This window comes from Oncorhynchus mykiss, chromosome 8, assembly GCF_057628025.1.
Source record: "Oncorhynchus mykiss isolate SJ-2025 chromosome 8, ASM5762802v1, whole genome shotgun sequence".
NCBI lineage: Eukaryota > Metazoa > Chordata > Actinopteri > Salmoniformes > Salmonidae > Oncorhynchus > Oncorhynchus mykiss.
The window spans coordinates 41,762,506-41,785,597 of record NC_143029.1 but is presented as its reverse complement, the minus strand read 5'-3'; the positions used below and the strand labels follow the sequence as shown (position 1 = coordinate 41,785,597).

At 44.9% G+C, this 23,092-nt stretch overlaps 1 protein-coding gene across 1 annotated transcript in view; it reads right to left on the bottom strand.

Moving 5' to 3' along the window:
* LOC110529918 (pleckstrin homology domain-containing family G member 1) overlaps window positions 1-23,092 on the bottom strand; it is a 151,586-nt gene that overhangs the window by 6,901 nt on the left and 121,593 nt on the right. The window contains exons 5-15 of the mRNA XM_090243450.1: window positions 18,662-18,708; window positions 12,362-12,512; window positions 10,514-10,645; window positions 9,577-9,759; window positions 9,362-9,457; window positions 8,939-9,025; window positions 5,299-5,332; window positions 5,094-5,186; window positions 4,916-4,974; window positions 4,522-4,713; window positions 151-273 (exon numbers count right to left, since the gene is read on the bottom strand). Coding sequence (XP_090099576.1) covers window positions 151-273; window positions 4,522-4,713; window positions 4,916-4,974; window positions 5,094-5,186; window positions 5,299-5,332; window positions 8,939-9,025; window positions 9,362-9,457; window positions 9,577-9,759; window positions 10,514-10,645; window positions 12,362-12,512; window positions 18,662-18,708 — 1,197 coding nt within the window. The remainder of the gene's footprint in view (window positions 1-150; window positions 274-4,521; window positions 4,714-4,915; window positions 4,975-5,093; window positions 5,187-5,298; window positions 5,333-8,938; window positions 9,026-9,361; window positions 9,458-9,576; window positions 9,760-10,513; window positions 10,646-12,361; window positions 12,513-18,661; window positions 18,709-23,092) is intronic.

The following is a 23,092-nucleotide window of genomic DNA, read 5'->3' as shown; positions in this document are numbered from 1 at the left end:
AGGAGATTAGATTATTAGATCTGCTAACCAACGAGTGTGGTGAAAGTCTATTTCTTAGATCAAACACAGAACTTTATTAAATTACAGTTAGAAGTGCAGTACACAATTATTCCTACTAGTCATTCTCATCACAGTGTTAAGGTCAGTCACCTGTAGGTCTGAGGAGCTCATGTTGAAGGTCTTCCATTGGTTGATGCTGCTGTCTATAGACGCCTGTTGGTTCAACCTCTTCCTGCTAGACTGTCCTGGGACTTGCAGCCTCTTTTCCCGACCCTGCAACACACGGTTAGAAAATCATGTAATGAGCATACCTTTACCTATCTAATCCCTTTATACCTGCAAAGGGGCTAGGGCAATGGGCTAGGGTTACGGCATCTGAGACGTCGAAGCTTCCCACCATTAGCTCTGACAAATTGAAAACCAGAGTCATTGGTGACTCCATTACCCGCAGTATTAGACTTAAAAGGGAATCATCCAGCGATCATACACTGTTTACCGGGGGCAGGGCTACCGACAACCTCTTAAGGCTAGGCAGAATACTGCCCCCTTTGGAGGAACAATAGTAGTAGCCCATAGTAAACTGAAAAAAAATCTGTCCAAAATTGCTAATATATGCATATAATAATTATTATTGGATAGAAAACACTCTAAAGCTTCTAAAACCATTGGAATTATGTCTGTAAGTATAGCAGAACTCACAGGGCAGGCATTCTTCCAAACTAGTTTTGGGATCATGAAAGTTGGGGCAACTTTGACGTGATCTCCCCCACCCTTCCCAACCAGCTATGGATCTGGGGACACTTTCTATGTCTTCCACTAGATGTCCTCATTCAGTAGAGCGTTTAATCGTTCAAATCCCGCGAGTTTTGGCCCCATGGGAGTGAATTGAGTGCGTGTCGCGAGAAACATGGACATTTATGGATATAAATGGCATATTATTGAAAAAAAAAAGTACTGTGTAACATGTCCTATTACTGTCATCTGATGAAGATTTTCAAAAGGTTAGTGAATGATTTATTTTTTAATCCTGTTTTTATAATTCTATATTTTCTGGGAGAAAATGGCTGCCTCTTGTCTTCGTTTCGGTGGTGTGTTTTCGCCGTAAAACATTTTAAAAAATCTGACATGCTGGGAACAAGGTGTTTATCTTTCATTTGAGGTATTGGACTTGTTAATGTGTGGAGGTAAAATATTTCTAAGAATATTTTTGCGTTCCATGCGCCACGTTCCAGCTGAACGTGGGAGGGGTCGTTCCCAAAAGGGAACCCTCACCTGTCATCAGGTTTTAAGGCTAATCTGAAGATGGTGTTGGCTAAAGCTAAAACTGGGGAGTGTAGAGAGTATAGAGATATTGTTATCCACGTTGGCACCAACGATGTTAGGATGAAACAGTCAGAGGCCACCAAGCGCAACATAGCTTCAGCATGTAAATCAGCAAGAAAGATGTGTCGGCATCGAGTAATTGTCTCTGGCCTCCTCCCAGTTAGTGGGAGGGAGTGATGAGCTCTACAGTCTCACAACTCAATTGCTGGTTGAAAACTGTTTTCTGCCCCTCCCAAAAGATAGAATTTGTAGATAATTGGCCCTCTTTCTGGGACTCAACCACAAACAGGACCAAGCCTGGCCTGCTGAGGAGTGACGGACTCCATCCTAGCTGGAGGGGTGCTCTCATCTTATCTACCAACAGAGACAGGGTTCTAACTCCTCTAGCTCCACAATGAAATAGGGTGCAGTCCAGGCATCAGGCTGTTAGCCAGCCTGCCAGCTTAGTGGAGTCTGCCACTAGCACAGTCAGTTTAGTCAGCTCAGCTATCCCCATTGAGACAGTGTCTGTGCCTTGACCTGGGTTGGGCAAAACTAAACATGACGGTGTTCGCCTTAGCAATCTCACAAGGATAAAGACCTCCATTCCTGCCAATATTGAAAGAGATTGTGATACCTCACATCTCATCTCACATCTCAATACCTCACATCTACTTAATGTTAGATCCCTTACTTCAAAGGCAGTTATAGTTAATGAACTAATCACTGATCATAATCTTGATGTGATTGGCTTGACTGAAACATGGTTTAAGCCATTTACTGTGTTAAATGAGGCCTCACCTCCTGGTTGCACTAGTGACCATATCCCCCGTGCATCCCGCAAAGGCGGAGGTGTTGCTAATATTTACGATAGCAAATTTAAATTTTTATGTATTTTTTTAAATTACGTTTTCGTCTTTTGAGCTTCTAGTCATGAAATCTATGCAGCCTACTCAATCACTTTTTATAGCTACAGGCCTCCTGGGCCATATACAGCGTTCCTCATTGAGTTCCCTGAATTCCTTTCGGACCTTGTAGTCATAGCAGATAATATTCACATTATTGGTGACTTTAATATTCACATGGAAAAGTCCACAGACACACTCCAAAAGGCTTTCGGAGCAATCATCGACTTAGTGTGTTTTGTCCAACATGTCTCTGGACCTATTCACTGTCACAGTCATACCCTGGACCTAGTTTGGTCCCATGGAATAAATGTTGTGGATCTTAATGTTTTTCCTCATAATCCTGGACTATCGGACCACCATTTTATTACGTTTGCAATTGCAACAAATAATCTGCTCAGACCCCAACCAAGGAGCATCAAAAGTCGTGCTATACAGTAAATTCACAGACAACACAAAGATTCCTTGATGCCCTTCCAGACTCCCTCTGCCTACCCAAGGACGTCAGAGGACAAAAATCAGTTAACCACCTAACTGAGGAACTCAATTTAACCTTGCGCAATACCCTAGATGCAGTTGCACCCCTAAAAACTAAAAACATTTCTCATAAGAAACTAGCTCCCTGATATACAGAAAATACCCAAGCTCTGAAGCAAGCTTCCAGAAAATTGGAACGGAAATGGCGCCACACCAAACTGGAAGTCTTCCGACTAGCTTGGAAGAACAGTACCGTGCAGTATCGAAGAGCCCTTACTGCTGCTCGATCATCCTATTTCTTCAACTTAATTGAGGAAGATATGAACAATCCAAAATGTATTTTGGATACCTTCACAAAGCTAACTATAAAGCAGCATTCCCCAAGTGAGGATGGCTTTCACTTCAACAGTAATAAATTCATGAATTTATTTGAGGAAAAGATCATGATTATTAGAAGGCAAATTACGAACATATCAAGACTGTTTCAAGGACAGCTTTTTTCCATCTACGTATCATTGCAAAAATCTGAAACTTTCTGTCCAAAAATGATGCAGAAAAACTTATCCATGCTTTTTTTACTTCTAGGTTAGACTACTGCAATGCTCTACTTTCCGGCTACCCAGATAAAGCACTAAATAAACTTCAGTTAGTGCTAAATACGGCTGCTAGAATCCTGACTAGAACCCAAAAAATTGATCATATTACTGGGATTCTCTGCCTCTAACCCTATTACAGGGGCTGAGTCACTGGCTTACTGGTGCTCTTTCATGCCTTCCCTAGGAGGGGTGCGTCACATGAGTGGGTTGAGTCACTGATGTGATCTTCCTGTCTGGGTTGGTTCCCTCCCTTGGGTTGTGCTGTGGTGAAAGATCTTTGTGGGCTATACTCAGCCTTGTCTCAGGATGGTAAGTTGGTGGTTGAAGAAATCCCTCTAGTGTTGTTGGGGCTGTGCTGTGGCAAAGTGGGTGGGGTTATATCCTTCCTGTTTGGCCCTGTCGGGGGTATCATCGGATGGAGCCACAGAGTCTCCTGACCCCTCCTGTCTCAGCCTCCAGTATTTATGCTGCTGTAGTTTATGTGTCGGGGGGCTAGGGTCAGGTACTTCTCCTGTCTTATTCGGTGTCCTGTGTGAATTTAAGTATGCTCTCTCTAATTCTCTCTTTCTCTCTTTCTTTCTCTCTCTCGGAGGACCTGAGCTCTAGAACCATGCCTCAGGACTACCTGGCATGATGACTCCTTGATGTCCCCAGTCCACCTGGCCGTGCTGGTGCTCCAGTTTCAACTGTTCTGCCCTGCGGCTATGGAATCCTGACCTGTTCACCGGACGTGCTACCTGTCCCAGACCTGCTGTTTTCAACTCTCTAGAGACAGCAGGAGTGGTAAAGATACTCTTAATGATCGGCTATGAAAAGCCAACTGACATTTACTCCTGAGGTGCTGATTTGCTGCACCCTCGACAACTACTGTGATTATTATTATTTGACCATGCTGGTCATTTATGAACATTTGAACATCTTAGCCATGTTCTGTTATAATCTCCACCCGGCACAGCCAGAAGAGGAGTGGCCACCCCTCACAGCCTGGTTCCTCTCTAGGTTTCTTCCTAGGTTTTGGCCTTTCTAGGGAGTTTTTCATAGCCAGTGTACTTCTACACCTGCATTGCTTGCTGTTTGGGGTTTTAGGTTGGGTTTCTATACAGCACTTTGAGATATCAGCTGATGTACTGTATATATAAATCAATTTGATTTGACTTTAGCGATGGAAATCAAATCAGGCATATCTGATAAGAGGTTAAATTGTCAAACTGGTGCATTGTGGGTAGGTAGGAGAGACTCACCATGCTGCTGTCATCCTCATCATCGGCGTCCTGCTGATGTGGCTCCTCCCCATCCTCCCTGTCGCCATGGTCAAAATGGTCACCTGGGTCCAGGGACTTCTGTGATTGGTTGACCAGGCTGCGGCTGTGGCCAATAGTGCCCAGAGCCAGCTGGGACACAGGGGAGAGCAGGGTGGCGCCCAGACTTGTCCGCTACAGAGAGAGAGTGATAAGGCAGGGAGTGTTAAATGTGTCCTTGAGTGAGAGTTAGGTGAGTGTTATAGGAACCATTGCAAATAACACCTCAAACTAGCTGAAACCTTTAGTCCATTATGGAGATATAACACTGTTTCTAACTGTAGCATTGTGTCACCATTCATATACGTAAATGACTGCATTATGGGGTTAAGCTCACCTTTGAGACATCTCTCTTGGCACCATGTTTAGCGTTCTTCAGTAACTTGGACAGCGGCTCTGAGGAGAGACAGATTGGACAGGACATAGAGGCAGAGAAACTGGCCCAGTCTACTGGCATCAGCACCAAATAATTTACAGCGCCTTCGTCCTGTCCCTGTACTTCCTGTGTTCCTTACCTGACTTCCTGCGGACCCGTCGAGGGGAGGGGCCCTCCTTCGTGTGGGGGCTCCTCTTGTACCTGTCAGGACAGTAGTGGAAACCTGGGTGGTCTGGAGAGGACAGGGGAGAGGGAATGTTACAGACACTCAAATAAACACCCATGAACGTAATGATCTTATTATAGTCACAAGAGGCTTCAATCAATATCAAATGTATACTTACGCATAGCATCCATCTCCAAAATGGCCTGCTTGGCCTGAAAATCAAGAGAAAAAAAACTAAAACAAACAACAACCATTAAAGCAAATTTCCACAACTGGAGGCACGTAGGTGGTTTTATTTGGATACCCAAGTTTTCTGAGCAAAAATTATTATTTTTATGAAAAATCTAAAATCATTGATGGACATAAAAAACTGTAAAAACATCAGGAAATCAGCTCCAAAATATATATTTTTTGGAAATCTATTCCCAATTATTCCCACGCATAATATGTGATTATATACAAATGTAATCAAGGTTGGACATTATTATGTTTTAGTGAAATATTATATCCTTTAGGGCTTCTTGCAATCAATTTGCAGTCTATAAATGATTTTTAATTATGCACCAGAATCATCCGCTCAAGAAAAACATTCAGCAGCTGCATCTAGTTGGTGATCCCTACATTAAAGCGAAATTTCAAAATATGTCTACTTCATATTCATCATCTCAAGCAACACCAACATATGTGAAAATTGTGCATTTCTATGTTTTCTAGTAAAAGAGATAGAATATAAGTGTTCCCAATAACATCATCAACCAATTAGTAGGCAATTAGTAGGCAATGCCAACTCATAACTTGTTAAAATCACACGATGCACACCGATAATGTCATTGGAAACAATTATCCTCCTGTATCTTTTTTTACTACAAACTTTACAGTACCAGTCAAAGTTGAAACACCTATTCATTCAAGGGTTTTTATTTTGACTATTTTCTACATTGCAGAATAATAGTGAAGACATCAAAACTATGAAATAACAAATATGGAACCATGTAGTAAACAAAAAAGTGTTAAATTAAAATATATTTTATATTTGAGATTATTTAAAGTAGCCACCCTTTGCCTTGATGACAGCTTTGCACACTCTTGTCATTATCTCAACGAGCTTCATGAGGCAGTCACCTGGAATTAATTTCAATTAACAGGTGTGCATTATTAAACGTTAACCTCTAATGACTCCCCATCCCGCATGAGGGAGCGTAATCATAGCCCGACACTAATTAGTATAACGCAACAGACATAAATATTCCTAGAAAATATTCCTATTCATGAAAATCACAAATGAAATATATTGATTGAGACACAGCTTAGCCTTTTGTTAATCACACTGTCATCTCAGATTTTCAAAATATGCTTTACAGCCAAAGCTAGACAAGCATTTGTGTAAGTTTATCGATAGCCTAGCATAGCATTTTGTCCAGCTAGCAGCAGGTAACTTGGTCACGGAAATCAGAAAAGCAATCAAATTAAATCGTTTAACTTTGATGAGCTTCGGATGTTTTCACTCACGAGACTCCCAGTTTGATAGCAAATGTTCCTTTTTTCCAAAAATAATATTTTTGTAGGTGAAATAGCTTCGTTTGTCCTTCACGTTTGGCTGAGAAATTGCCCGGAAATTGCAGTCTCGAAAACGCTGAAAAATATTAAAAATTAGCTCCATAATATCGACAGAAACATGGCAAACGTTGTTTAGAATCCATCCTCAAGGTGTTTTTCTAATATCTATTCGATAATATATCCGTCGGGACAATTCGTTTTTCAGTAGGACCGATTGGAGTAATGGCTACCTCTGTATTTTACGCGAGAATCTCTCTGGGAGCATCAGGTGACCACTTGCGCAATGTAGCCGCTTACGGGTATTCTTCAACATAAATGCGTAAAATGCTGTAGACACCTTCGGGAATACGGAGAAAGAGTAATCTGGTTGATAGCCCATTCACTGCTCAATAGGGACGCATAGGAACGCAGCGCTTTCAAAACATGAGGCACTTCTGGATTGGATTTTTCCCAGACTTTCGCCTGCAACATCAGTTCTGTTATACTCACAGACAATATTTTTACAGTTTTGGAAACTTTAGAGTGTTTTCTATCCTAAGCTGTCAATTATATGCATATTCTAGCATCTTGTCCTGACAAAATATCCCGTTTACTACGGGAACATTTATTTTCCAAAAATGAATATACTGCCCCCTAGTCACAACAGGTTTTAATTTGTGCAATGTCTTTCCTTCTTAATGCGTTTGGGCCAATCGGTTGTGACATGGTATACAGAAGACAGCTCTATTTGGTAAAAGACCAAGTCCATATTATGGCAAGAACAGCTAAAATAATTAAAGAAAAATGACAGTCCATCATTCCTTTAAGACATGAAGGTCAGTCAATGAGTAAAATGTCAAGAACTTTTAAAGTTTCTTCAAGTGCAGTTATAAAAACCATCAAGCACCAGGATGAAACTGGCTATCATGAGGACCACCAGAGGAAAGAAAGACCCAGACTTTCCTCTGATTCAGAGGAAAAGTTAATTAGAGTTAACTGCACCTCAAATTGCAGCCCAAATAAATGCTTCACTGAGTTCAAGTAACAGACACATCTGACCATCAACTGTTCAGAGGAGACTACGTGAATCAGGCCTTCATGGTCGAATTGCTGCAAAGAAACCACTACTGAAGGACACCAATAATAAGAAGAGACTTGCTTGGGCCAGGAACATGATCTCCGCACGTGTGGTTCCCACCGTGAAGCATGGAGGAGGAGGTGTGATGGTGTGGGGGTGCTTTGCTGGTAACACTTGGGGATTTATTCTGAATTCAAGTCACACTTAACCAGCATGGCTACCACAGCATGCTGCAGCAATACGCCATCCCATCTGGTTTGCGCTTAGTGGGACTATCATTGTTTTTCAACAGGATAATGACCCAAAACACCTCCAGGCTGTGTAAGGGCTATTTGACCAATAAGGAAAGTGATGGCATGCTGCATCAGATGACCTGGCTTCCACAATCACCCGACCTCAACCCAATTAAGATGGTTTGGGATGAGTTGGACCACAGAGTTAGGGAAAAGCAGCCAGCAAGTGCTCAGCATATGTGGGAAGTACTTCAAGACTGTTAGAAAAGCACTCCAGGTGAAGCTAGTTGAGAGAATGCCAAGCGTGTACAAAGCTGTCATTTAGGCAAAGGGTGGCTACTTTGAAGAACCTCGAATATAAAATATATCTTGATTTTTTAAAACACTTTTTTGTTTACTACATGATTCCATATGTGTTATTTAATAGTTTGATGTCTTCACAATTATTATACAATAAAGAAAATAGTACAAATAAAGAAAAACCCTTGAGTAGGTGTGTCCAAACTTTTGACTGGTACTGTATAATCATATAATTTTCACATAGTTTGATGTTGGGGTGGTGCTGGAGATGAATATAAAGTTGAATATTTTTCAAATGTTCCTTCAATAAAGTGAGCTCTATATTACAGAGTTTGGTAATCCTATACTTGAGGTTGATGTATGGGGCTACCAGACACCAGATGGCACCAGACAGTTGTCTTCACCAAACAGAACAGGACTACTTTACAATATCACGTTTAACCACAGATCCCTCTATTGTAATTACAATGAACACTCAACAATTTCCTCCGGACAAAAGCATCATTTTCCATTTGCACCTGAGCCAAGACTGAAGGAAGAGAGTGGAGAGAGATTGAGAGAGGGGGGATTGAGAAAGAGAGAGAGAGAAAGAGAGACCATTCCACTTCCTCCCAATCATTGTTGTGTTTATGTCGTTAGTGAGCACACACATTGCTTGCTCCATGTTTCACCTTGGCTGGGATTTTAGCCGGGTGGTTTTCAAGTATGAGTCTCTTTAGATGCAGGATCCACATGCGTTTGTCCTGCTGGGATCTGGCCTGGGGGCAGAATACAACAGAGAGGAGAGAAGATAAGAAGAGAGACAGATTAAGGGAGAGACTTTAAATGGTGTACAAGACAATTATCACAAACCCATAACAACAGTGGGATCTGATCTTCTACTCCTCTATGTGTTTGTTACGTAACACAGATTATGGAATTGTTTGAAGTGAGTACCCAAACACACGTTGAGAAATGACAAACCCTTCTTATCCACGCTAAAAAATTGAACAAGTCTGGAGTGGTGGGCTTGGCAGGGCACAATTTACTTGTACTCTATGCTGTACAATCGCCTGTGGAACATGCTCTAGTAGTGGGGTGTAGTTTTGCGTTACCTGTACGTTGTGCTGTAGTTTGGGGTTCTTGTAGTGGAACACACTGAAGCTGAGTGGCTCTTTCGGAATGACTTCCACCAACATCAGGTTGCAACACTATAACGACATAGAGCCACGGCTAGAATGATGGATGTCTTTCTTAAGGTAGAGGTATTATGGTACACCTTTTGGGAGATAGTTTTGGGAGATATTTTAGGGTTAGTGTTGTGACTGACCAGGATGTGGGCCTTGTAGGTGTAGGCCTCCTCCCGTTTCTTGGTGACCAGCAGCAGTTTGTCGAACAGGAAAAGCGTGCGCTCATTCTTGGCTCGTTGCAGATGGAACGTCCCCTCCAGAACCAGCTCCCCATAGCCAATCAGATCAGGCCCCTTCCAGTTGGTCAGCAGACTCTGGATTTCCTGAGAGAGGGAGGGGGATATAGGGTGGAGGAGGAGGAGCGGGGTTAGAGTAAATGAAAGAGAGAGGGACAGGGATAGAGAGGGAGGAGGAGGAGAGGGGGAGAGTAAGTAAGAGAGGTACAGAGAGAGCGGAATAGGATGAGAGTAAGGTAAGTGAAACAAGTGAGAAAACAAGAGTAGGACGGGAAAGGACAGAAGAGAAGGAGGAGAGAAGAGCCGAACGAGAGAAGAGAGGAAGGAGAGGAGCGAGAGAAAAAAGGACAGGGAGACTTAGACAGGTCAACTAAGCACTCGTTGCCAGATCCTGATTAAATAATTCAACACACATTCTTTCACTCATCTGAACATCTGATCATCCTCCCTCCCCATAGATTAAAGCTACACTTTCCCTTTTGTCTGCCTGCTGTGTTATGCAAGGCCATCCTTAGCCCTGGAAAACAATGTATTGCATAACTTAGAGGAGACTGAAACAAACCCGCGTCCCAAATGGCACCCTATTCCCTATACAGTGCACTACTTTGACTGGGACCCATAGGGCTCTGATGAAAAGTAGTGCACTATGTAGGGAATAGGGGGACATTTGGGATGTAAACTAGACTGGCGAAGGCTAGGGACACGATGGGAGGATCTGAGGACAAAACCCAAGTCCTGTATGTGGGCTCACACACACCTTCATATGCAAATGTGTGTGAGCATGTGTTCCTATGTATCTGTTTACATATTTAAGCATGTTCATTTGGAAGTGTTAATTTACCTGCAACCTGACAGCGTGTTCATGTTTCCTTTTCATGTCGTTGATGTGCCAGGCTACTCTCTGCATGGTGTCTATGGCCTCCTGCACCACCTCATACATCTCTGTGTCCTTCTCCAGGTGGTTGGCTATCTCCTTACAGGGGGCAGGAAATACACTCGGGGTTAGAGTGGGTAATGTAATCGGCTAGATGTACGTTAGACTGGGTACCATCTGTTTCTGCAATAGCCAGCTATGTTTGCCTGGGTTTTCTTGGCAATAGGGTTAGCTAGTTCAAAAATAGACTGGTGGCTAACTGTACATATAGTCCATTAGAGCTAACTGTACACACACAAATGCAAGTTGTGGATGCAGTTCTGTATGGTTAGGCATACAGTGTGTGTTAGGAGTACAGTGCATTCACAAAGTCTCCAGAACCCTTGAATTTTTCCACATTTTCTTACATTACAGCATTTTTCGATTTTTTTTAAATCCTCAATCTACACACAATACCACATAATGACAAAGCAAAAACTGTTTTTTAGAATAATTTAATTTAGGGAAGTATTCTGACCCTTTACTCAGAACTTTGTTGAAGCACCTTTGGCAGTGATTACAGCCTCGAGTCTTCTTGGCTATGATGCTACAAGCTTGGCACACCTGTATTTGGGGAGTTTCTCCCCTTCTTCTCTGCAGATCCTATGAAACTCTGTCAGGTTGGATGGGTAGCTATTTTCAGAGATGTTCGATCGGGTTCAAATCCGGGCTCTGGCTGGGCCACTCGAGGACATTCAGTCTGAGTTCCTGAGTGCTCTATAGCAGCTTTTAATCAAGGGTCTCTCTGTACTTTTCTCCATTCATCTTCCCCCCAATCCTGATTAGTCTACTAGTCCATGCAACTGAAAAACATCCCCAAGGCATGATGCTGCCAACACCATGCTTCACCGTGGGAATGGTGCCAGGTTTCCTCCAGACGTGACACTTGGCATTCAGGCCAAAGAGTTCAATCTTGGTTTCATCAGATCAGAGAATCTTGTTTCTCATGGCTGGAGAGTCCTTTAGGTGCCTTTTGGCAAACTCCAAGCAGGCTGTTATGTGCATTTTACTGAGGAGTGCTGCAGAGATGGTTGTCCGTCTGGAAGGTTCTCCCATCTCCACAGAGGCACTCGGAAGCTCTGTCAGAGTGACCATCATGTTCTTGGTCACCTCTCTGACCAAGGCCCTTCTCCCCCCATTGCTCAGTTTGGCCGAAAGGCTCGCTCTAGGAAGAGACTTGCTGGTTCCAAACATCTTCCATGTAAGAATGATGGAGGGCACTGTATTCTTGGGGACCTTCAATGCTGCAGAATGTTTTTGGTACACTTCCTCAGATCTGTGCCTCGACAAAAAACCTGTTTCGTAGCTCTAGGGACAATTCCTTCGACCTCATGGCTTGGTTTTTGCTCAGATATAGTGTCAAGCTTGGGACCTCATATAGACAGGTGTGTGTCTTTCCAAATCATGTCCATTCAATTGAATTTACCACAGGTGGACTCCAATCAAGTTGTAGAAAAACATGATCAATGGTTACACCGGAGCTCAATTTCGAGTCTCATAGCAAGGTCTGAATACTTATGTAAACAAGGTATATCTGTTTTTTATTTGTAATACACTTGCTAAAATGTCTAAAAACCTGTTTTCACTTTCTCGTTATGGGGTATTGTGTGTAGATTGATGAGGATGTGTTTGTCTTTAATCAATTTTTGAATAAGGCTGTAATGTAACAAATCATGGAAAAACTCAAGGAGTGTGAATATTTTTCGAATGCACAGTATGTGGGGCTTTGCTTGTGTGAGGTAGGTGTCATTGAGCGTGTATAGATGTATTACTAACGTGTAGCAGTAAGTGGTACTTGAGGATCCTCTGCACTGGCTTGAGCAGGTAGGAGCCCAAAGGCAGGGAGTGTCTCAAAGATTCCTGACGTTCCCGGAAAAACTTGGCCAATGCCTTTTTTCTCATACACTCAGTCAACACAGCCACTGACCTTCAAAGGGAAAGGGGGAGGGAGAGAAGGAAAAATAAAACCTGATATTAATCCTAGGAAACAATGACAGATATTGTAGACCAATTAAAGTGACTGATCACATGCGCACGCACACACAAATACACACACAGTCCTATCTGAGAGGATGGAGCAAGGTCAGGTCAAGGCCCATGGACTTTCTATGCTGTGACCAAATAGGAATATATTTGAGTGTGTGTGTATGAATGGGCTCTTGTAAGGATTTTTGAGACCCTCAACCACCCCCTCACACAGCTGGTGACTCTAGCCAAGGTCGCACACGACCGGCACGCACTCACACACACACACACAATAAGAATAGGAACCAAGACTGCTGTATCTCAGTCATTCTGAGGTCTCAGTTTGGGTTTCGTAGAGAGAACAATGTGAGGCCTGTGTGGAACTGCACTGTAATGTGGACACACACACATAATATCTGTAACTACTCTATTAATCATCATCGATAATTTCAGGTGTGCTGTTTTTAGTGCGTCACAACTATTGTGAAACACACTGTCATGTACTGTCATGTTGTGTCTTGTCTCTGTCCTTTCCCTTCACCCTGTCTCCCTCTGCTGGTCGTTGTTAGGTTACCTTTTCTCCCCCTCTTTCCCCCAGCTGTGCCTTGTCTCCTCCTAACCACCTCGTCACCCCTTTTCCCACCTGTTCCCTTTTTCCCTCTGATTAGGTCCCTATATCTCTCTCTGTTTCTGCTCCTGTCTTTGTCGGATTCTTGTTTGTTGTGTTTCATGCCTGAACCAGACTGTCGTCATGTTTGCTGTAACCTTGTCTTGTCCTGTCGGAATCTGCCGGTCCGTCTGAGCCTACCTATGTTTGGTAATTAAAGAAGCTCTGTTTAAGTTAATTCGCTTTTGGGTCCTCATTCACGCACCGTAACAGAAGAATCCGACCAAGAATGGACCCAGCGACTTCGGATCCTCTCCACTCAGCCGTCGGGATCCAGGGAGCGATGCTAGGCAGACACGAGCAGGAATTGTCTGCTGCTCGACATGCCGTTGAGACCCTGGCCACCCAAGTCTCCAACCTCACAGAACAGGTTCACCATCTCCGCCTCGATCCACCGGCCACTTCCAGGGCTTTCGAATCTCCGGAGCCCAGAACCAATAACCCGCCGTGTTACTCTGGGGAGCCCACTGAATGCCGCTCGTTCCTCACCCAGTGTGATATTGTGTTTTCTCTCCAGCCCAACACTTACTCCAGGAGCACTGCTCGTGTCGCCTACGTCATATCTCTCCTTATTGGACGGGCTCGTGAGTGGGGCACGGCAATCTGGGAGGCAAGGGCTGAGTGTACTAACCAGTATCAGGACTTTAAGGAGGAGATGATACGGGTTTTTGATCGATCTGTTTTTGGGGAGGAGGCTTCCAGGGCCCTGTCTTCCCTATGTCAAGGTAATCGATCCATAACAGACTACTCTATTGAGTTTCGCACTCTTGCTGCCTCCAGTGGCTGGAACGAGCCGGCTTTGCTCGCTCGTTTTCTGGAGGGTCTCCGCGCAGAGGTAAAGGATGAGATTCTCTCCCGGGAGGTTCTTTCCAGCGTGGATTCCTTGATTGAACTCGCTATTCGCATTGAGCGACGGGTTGATCTTCGTCACCGAGCTGGTGGAAAGGAGCTCGCGTTCTCCGTTGCCCCCCTCTCCGCATCACTACCATCTTCCTCTGCCGGCTCGGGTGCTGAGCCCATGCAGCTGGGCGGTATCCGCATCTCGACTAAGGAGAGGGAACGGAGAATCACCAACCGCCTCTGTCTCTATTGCGGTTCCGCTGGTCATTTTGTCACTTCATGTCCAGTAAAAGGCCAGAGCTCGTCAGTAAGCGGGGGGCTACTGGTGAGCGCTACTACTCCTGTCTCTCCTTCAAGATCCTGCACTACCTTGTCGGTCCATCCACGCTGGACCGGTTCGTCAGCTTCCTGCAGTGCCTTAATAGACTCTGGGGCGGAGGGCTGTTTTATGGACGAGACCTGGGCTCGGGAACATGACATTCCTCTCAGACAGTTAAGGGAGCCCACGGCCTTGTTCGCCCTGGATGGTAGTCCTCTCCCCAGGATTCAGCGTGAGACGCTACCTTTAACCCTCACTGTTTCTGGTAATCATAGTGAAACCATTTCTTTTTTAATTTTTCGTTCACCTTTTACACCTGTTGTTTTGGGCCATCCCTGGCTAGTTTGTCATAATCCTTCCATTAATTGGTCTAGTAATTCTATCCTCTCCTGGAACGTCTCTTGTCATGTGAAATGTTTAATGTCTGCTATCCCTCCTGTTTCCTCTGTCTCTTCTTCACAGGAGGAGCCTGGTGATTTGACAGGGGTGCCGGAGGAATATCACGATCTGCGCACGGTGTTCAGTCGGTCCAGGGCCACCTCTCTTCCTCCACACCGGTCGTATGATTGTAGTATTGATCTCCTTCCGGGAACCACCCCCCCCCGGGGTAGACTATACTCTCTGTCGGCTCCCGAACGTAAGGCTCTCGAAGATTATTTGTCTGTAGCTCTTGACGCCGGTACCATAGTCCCCTCCTCCTCTCCCGCCGGAGCGGGGTTTTTTTTTGTCAAGAAGAAGGACGGGTCTCTGCGCCCCTGCATAGATTATCGAGGGCTGAATGACATAACAGTGAAGAATCGTTATCCGCTTCCTCTTATGTCTTCAGCCTTCGAGATCCTGCAGGGAGCCAGGTTTTTCACTAAGTTGGACCTTCGTAACGCTTACCATCTCGTGCGCATCAGGGAGGGGGACGAGTGGAAGACGGCGTTTAACACTCCGTTAGGGCACTTTGAATACCGGGTTCTTCCTTTCGGCCTCGCTAACGCTCCAGCTGTCTTTCAGGCATTAGTCAATGATGTCCTGAGAGACATGCTGAACATCTTTGTTTTCGTTTACCTTGACGATATCCTGATTTTTTCACCGTCACTCCAGATTCATGTTCAGCACGTTCGACGTGTCCTCCAGCGCCTTTTAGAGAATTGTCTTTTTGTGAAGGCTGAGAAGTGCACTTTTCATGCCTCCTCCGTCACATTTCTCGGTTCTGTTATTTCCGCTGAAGGCATTAAGATGGATCCCGCTAAGGTCCAAGCTGTCATTGATTGGCCCGTCCCTAAGTCACGCGTCGAGCTGCAGCGCTTTCTCGGCTTCGCGAACTTCTATCGTCGTTTCATCCGTAATTTCGGTCAGGTGGCAGCTCCTCTCACAGCCCTTACTTCTGTCAAGACGTGCTTTAAGTGGTCCGTTTCCGCCCAGGGAGCTTTTGATCTCCTCAAGAATCGTTTTACATCCGCTCCTATCCTTGTTACACCTGACGTCTCTAGACAGTTCGTTGTCGAGGTTGACGCGTCAGAGGTGGGCGTGGGAGCCATTCTTTCTCAGCGCTTCCTCTCTGACGACAAGGTCCACCCATGCGCGTATTTTTCTCATCGCCTGTCGCCGTCGGAACGTAACTATGATGTGGGTAACCGCGAACTGCTCGCCATCCGGTTAGCCCTAGGCGAATGGCGACAGTGGTTGGAGGGGGCGACCGTTCCTTTTGTCGTTTGGACTGACCATAGGAACCTTGAGTACATCCGTTCTGCCAAACGACTTAATGCGCGTCAGGCGCGTTGGGCGCTGTTTTTCGCTCGTTTCGAGTTCGTGATTTCTTATCGTCCGGGCTCTAAGAACACCAAGCCTGATGCTTTGTCTCGTCTCTTCAGTTCTTCAGTAGCCTCCACTGACCCCGAGGGGATTCTCCCTGAGGGGCGTGTTGTCGGGTTGACTGTCTGGGGAATTGAGAGGCAGGTAAAGCAAGCGCTCACTCACACTCCGTCGCCGCGCGCTTGTCCTAGGAACCTTCTTTTCGTTCCCGTTCCTACTCGTCTGGCCGTTCTTCAGTGGGCTCACTCTGCCAAGTTAGCCGGCCACCCTGGCGTTCGGGGTACGCTTGCTTCCATTCGCCAGCGTTTTTGGTGGCCCACCCGGGAGCATGACACGCGTCGTTTCGTGGCTGCTTGTTCGGTCTGCGCGCAGACTAAGTCCGGTAACTCTCCTCCTGCCGGCCGTCTCAGGCCGCTTCCTATTCCCTCTCGACCGTGGTCTCACATCGCCTTAGATTTTGTCACCGGACTGCCTTCGTCAGCGGGGAAGACTGTTATTCTTACGGTTGTCGATTCTCTAAGGCGGCTCATTTCATTCCCCTTGCTAAGCTTCCTTCTGCTAAAGAGACGGCACAAATCATCATCGAGAATGTTTTCAGAATTCATGGCCTTCCGTCAGACGTCGTTTCGGACAGAGGTCCGCAATTCACGTCTCAATTTTGGAGGGAGTTTTGCCGTTTGATTGGGGCTTCCGTCAGTCTCTCTTCCGGCTTTCACCCCCAGTCTAACGGTCAAGCAGAACGGGCCAATCAGACTATTGGTCGCATCTTACGCAGTCTTTCTTTTCGCAACCCTGCGTCTTGGTCAGAACAGCTCCCCTGGGCAGAATACGCCCACAACTCGCTTCCTTCGTCTGCGACCGGGCTATCTCCTTTTCAGAGTAGCCTCGGGTACCAGCCTCCGCTGTTCTCATCTCAGTTCGCCGAGTCCAGCGTCCCCTCCGCTCAGGCTTTTGTCCAACGTTGCGAGCGCACCTGGAAGAGGGTCAGGTCTGCACTTTGCCGTTATAGGACGCAGACTGTGAGGGCTGCTAATAAGCGTAGAACTAAGAGTCCTAGATATTGTCGCGGTCAGAGAGTTTGGCTCTCCACTCAGAACCTTCCCCTTAAGACGGCTTCTCGCAAGTTGACCCCGCGGTTCATTGGTCCGTTCCGTATTTCTCGGGTCATTAATCCTGTCGCAGTTCGACTTCTTCTTCCGCGATACCTTCGTCGCGTCCACCCGGTCTTCCATGTCTCCTGCATCAAGCCCGTCCTTCGCGCCCCCGCTCGTCTTCCCCCCCCCCCCCCCATCCTTGTCGAGGGCGCACCCATCTACAGGGTCCGTAGAATTTTGGACGTGCGTCCTCGGGGCCGTGGTCACCAGTACCTCGTAGATTGGGAGGGGTACGGTCCTGAGGAGAGGAGTTGGGTTCCCTCTCGGGACGTGCTGGACCGTGCGCTGATCGAGGATTTCCTCCGTTGCCGCCAGGTTTCCTCCTCGAGTGCGCCAGGAGGCGCTCGGTGAGTGGGGGGGTACTGTCATGTACTGTCATGTTGTGTCTTGTCTCTGTCCTTTCCCTTCACCCTGTCTCCCTCTGCTGGTCGTTGTTAGGTTACCTTTTCTCCCCCTCTTTCCCCCAGCTGTGCCTTGTCTCCTCCTAACCACCTCGTCACCCCTTTTCCCACCTGTTCCCTTTTTCCCTCTGATTAGGTCCCTATATCTCTCTCTGTTTCTGCTCCTGTCTTTGTCGGATTCTTGTTTGTTGTGTTTCATGCCTGAACCAGACTGTCGTCATGTTTGCTGTAACCTTGTCTTGTCCTGTCGGAATCTGCCGGTCCGTCTGAGCCTACCTATGTTTGGTAATTAAAGAAGCTCTGTTTAAGTTAATTCGCTTTTGGGTCCTCATTCACGCACCGTAACACACACAGCCCTCATTAGGTTTGATTGTGAAGAATTACCTCATGGCTTTGTCCCCCAGACCTAAGCACACGCACACGCGTGCACGCGCACGCGCACGCACACGATTTCCTATAACAACAGGTCGTTCACACAGGGTGAAATAAAACATTAAATTCGCTGAGTATGATAAGGTGATGGGTATAATACCCATCTGTCAGAGTAGGGGCTGTAACTCTGTCAATATGCTCCATATAAAAGAAAAAAGAAAGAGGGGGGTAGAGAAAGTGAGAGAGAGAGACCTTGGGGCAGTGAGGCATAGAGTTAGACTACTGTTGGATTGGGCTGTATATCAAGGCTACACAGAGAGAGAAAGGCTGAGGTATTGTATCTCTATACAGACAATACAGAGCTATATGACACTCTGGGAATCAAGAACGTGAAGGTGAGAGTCACGTGTATGCAAACCCAGATTACATAAGGTAACAATGTGGATGCTTTTACATACATTCATACTTCATATTAGACTTTTAAACATGCACAAGACACAATAAAAGGGGGGCAAACTATTTGTGTTTAATGCAGCCATAGTTGGGGTTTCTTACCTTGGGTAATTGGTGCAGTACTGAGTGTAAATGTGGAACTCTTGACTCTGGAAAAGAAAGATAAAATAATGGCATTCCTGTTACATTAGCATTAGTCCTTGCAAACATTCATACCAGTAACGGAGAAACTATCTTCTCTTGAATCAACCAACATTCCTCTTTGACTAGAGAATTTTAAAGACCTTGTAAAATGTTTGTGAATGTTAAAGTGACAGTGAGTTTACATTTACAGTGAATGGATTAGTGTGTCTGTATCAATGGGAAGAAGGGTGGTCACTTTGGATGAGTCAGTGGTAAAGCGTTCCTGAGCAATGCTTACTGAGCTAGAAACAGGGAATAAGAAGGCCTCTCTTCAGTTTTAAGGTAGAGAATGAAAGTGAACCTTATTATTATGATTACCAGTATCCATGTCTTATTAAAGGCTCTGTTGAGCACTATGCTGTAGGCCAGGGCTCCCCAACTCTCTTCCTGGAGAGCTACGCTCCTGTAGGTTTTCAGTCCAACCACAATTGTAACTAACCTGGTGGAAGTTAACAACCAGCTAATTATTAGAATCAGGTGCGTTAGATTAGGGCTGGATCGAAAACCTACAGGACGGTAGCTCTCCAGGAATAGGGTTGGAGAGCACTGCTGTAGGTGCTGTGATTAAAAGCCCCCCTGTTCCATCCCTGCCCCTTTAATATTTTTATTTGCCTCTATTACTGGAATCTCTCCACCATAAACTAGCCAGCTAACTAGCCAGCTAACGGTCATCAGCTAACCTCTAGCTCGGACAGTTTGTACAACGTGATTCAACCAGAGCATACCGGGCCTATTTTTCTCTCCATATCCCCGGATTCCTATCGCAAGCTATGAACCTTCTCACCTTCCGACCTTCGCCAATAAAGTCCCCTGAATGCTAGCTGTCTAGAGCACAATGAACTGTTGGCTTACGAGGCCCATCGAATACATTCCGAAGCCACTAGCGAGCAGTCAGCTATCCTTTGCTAGCGGTCATCAGACGGATCGGACAACTCTCGCCAGTCTGTACAGCGCGACTCAAACCAGAGCTAGTCGGACTTATTCTTCTCGATATCTCCAGATTCCTACCGCAAGCTCTGAACCAATTTTTTAAAAATATTTTTTTACATTTTTATTATGATTATTTTTGTAACAAAAATAAAATTCACCTGGAGTTATAGCAGCTAACGACCCCTGAACGCACAGCCGCTAATCTGCAGCCTGCTAGCTATCTAAAGCACATTGGACGGCTGGCTTTAGAGGCCCATCGGACAAATTTCTTCGGCCACTATATATATTTTGCCAATTTTACCACACGGAGACCTGCTGATCCATCCGCTGATGTAACTGCCACAACAGACTTCCCTCCGTCACGTCATCCCTCTAAGGCCTTTCTGTTAGCCTGCTAGCCCCGTGCCGCTAGCTGCTTGAAGCCACGCACTGGTCTTGTATGATCACCCGGCTACGCATGCCTTTCCCTAACGTAACCATGCCGTGTCGATTGCTGTTCTGGTTTGTAACTATTGTTTTGTTTCACTTTAGAGCCTCTAGCACTGCTCAACATGCCTCGGCTAACAATTTAGTTCCACCCCCCACACACGCAGTGACATCACCTGGTTTAAATGCTATTTCTAGAGACAGTATCTTTTTCATTATCACTATATGCACAGGTTTATCCCCACTGTATTCACATCCTATACCTTTGTCTGTACATTATTACATGAATATATTCTACCGTGCCCAGAAATCTGCTCCTTTTAATCTGTTCTGAACGTACTAGGCGTCCCGTTCTGTTAGCCTTTAGCCGTACCCTTATCCTACTCCTCCTCTGTTCCTCTGGTGATGTAGAGGTTAATCCAGACCCTGCAGTGTCTACCTCCACTCCCATCCCCCAGGCTCTGTCATTTGTTGACTTCTGCAACCGTAAAAGCCTTGGTTTCATGCATGTTAACATTAGAAGCCTCCTTCCTAAGTTTGTTTTATTCACTGCCTAAGCACACTCCAACAATCCGGATGTCCTAGCCGTGTCTGAATCCTTCCTTAGGAAGACCACCAAAAACCTTGAAATTTCCATTCCTAACTATAACATTTTCAGACAAGATAGAACTGCCAAAGGGGGCGGTGTTGCAATTTACTGCAAAGATAACTTGCAGAGTTCTGTCTTACTATCCAGGTCTGTACCCAAACAATTTGAGCTTCTACTTATAAAAATTAACCTTTCCAGAAACAAGTCTCTCACCGTTGCCGCTTGCTATAGACCACCCTCTGCCCCCAGCTGTGCCCTCGACACCATATGTGATTTGATTCTCCCCATCTATCTTCTGAGCTCGTGCTGCTAGGTGACCTAAACTGGGACATGCTTAACACCCCAGCCATCCTACAATCTAAGATTGATTCCCTCAATCTCACACAATTTATCAATGAACATACCAGATATAACCCCAAATACGTAAACACCGGCACCCTCATAGATATCATACTAACTAACTCACCCTCCAAATACACCTCTGCTGTTTCCAACCAAGATCTCAACGATCACTGCCTCATTGCCTGCATGTGTCGAACTGCTATGCTTTATCTTGGCCAGGTCGCAGTTGCAAATGAGAACTTGTTCTCAACTAGCTTACCTGGTTAAATAAAGGTGAAATAAATAAATAAAATAAAAAATGTCAGTTTCCATCTCTCATGCATCCTTGCATTACAAAGACAGAGGCAACATGACTTAATTAACAAAGCTGGAATTAACCTTGCACTCCTCCTCCCTTACTCTCATTCTATTCCATTTTCTCTACCTCGATCTCACTGACTGTCTCTCCTGTTCCCTCTCTTTCGCTCAGTCTCTCCCTTCTTGGACATTTACATCTCTTTCCAAAAATACATTTCCCAAAGTAATCGGCCTATTTCTCAGGACCAGATGCTAGAATATGCATATAATTAGCTTAGGATAGAAAACACTCCAACGTTTCCAAAACTGTAAAAATATTGTCTGTGAGTATAATAGAACTGATATTGCAGGCGAAAGCCTAAGAAAAATCCAATCAGGAAATGACTCATATTTTGTGTTCCTATGCATCCCTATTGGCCATTGAAAGGGATATCAACCAGAATCGTTTTTCTACGTGTTCCTAAGGTGTTTACAGCCTTTAGACGTAGTTTCACGCCTTTATGTTGAAGAATGAGCGTAAAGGACCACATTGCGTAAGTGGCCAGCTGAGGGCTATCAGGGTGATTCTTGCGTAAAAGACAGAGGTAGCCATTTTTCCTCTCGGTCCAACTGAAAAGCCAATTATCCTGGTTGATATATTATCGAATAGATATTTGAAAAACACCTTGAGGATTGATTATAAAAAACGTTTGCCATGTTTCTGTTGATATTATGGATATAATTTGGAATTTTGATTTTTTTTTAGGCGTTGTAGTGACCGCTATTTCCGGTGGATTTCTCAACATAACGTGACAAACAAACAGAGGTATTTTGTGTATAAAAATAATCTTTATGGAACAAAAGGAACATTTGTTGTATAACTGGCAGTCTCGTGAGGGAAAACATCCAAAGATCATCAAAGGTAAACTATTTTTTTGATTGCTTTTCTGATTTTCGTGACCTAGCTACTTAATGCATAGTGTACATAATGTTATGTTGTGCTATCGATAAACTTACACAAACGCTTAGATTGCTTTCGTTGTAAAGCATAACTTCAAAATCTGAGACGACAGGTGGGATTAACAAAAGGCTAAACTGTGTTTTCCTATATTGCACTTGTGATTTCATGAATATGAAGTCACGCCCAGTCACGCTCTGACCTAAACACCATAGAGAACCGAGGGCTCTCTATGGTCAGGGCGTGACATCACTAGTATTCTACAATGTAGAAAATAGTAAAATAAAGAAAAACTCTTGAATGAGAAGTGTCCAGACTTTTGACTGGTACTGTACATATCGTACATGTGTATGTGCGAACACACACACGCACAGCCTGGAGGTTCGCTGTGGGAAAAGCCGTGAATTGAAAAACAGGGTTTTGAAATCAAATCAAATCAAGCTTTATTTATGAAGCACATTTCAGACATGGAATGCAACATAATGTGCTTTATAGGAAAACAACTAATAAAAACAAGTTAAATAAAAACATAAATATTTACTTCACCACAAGCAGAGGATAAAAACCAAAAGAATAACAATACAAACTGAATGACAAAAAAAATACCCGAAGGATTAGCAAAGCTAAAAAGTTTTGGTCCCCCTCAGGTTCTCTGGCAGGCTATTCCAGAGGCTGGGGGCATTATAACTAAAGGCTGCCTCTCCATGCCTCTTGGTCACAGGCCTTTGGGATAGTTAAAATGCCAGTGATAGAGGACCTGAGGGACATACTGGGTACATAACTTAAAAGCATGTCTGACATGGATTGAGGTGCACAGTCGTGGATTGAT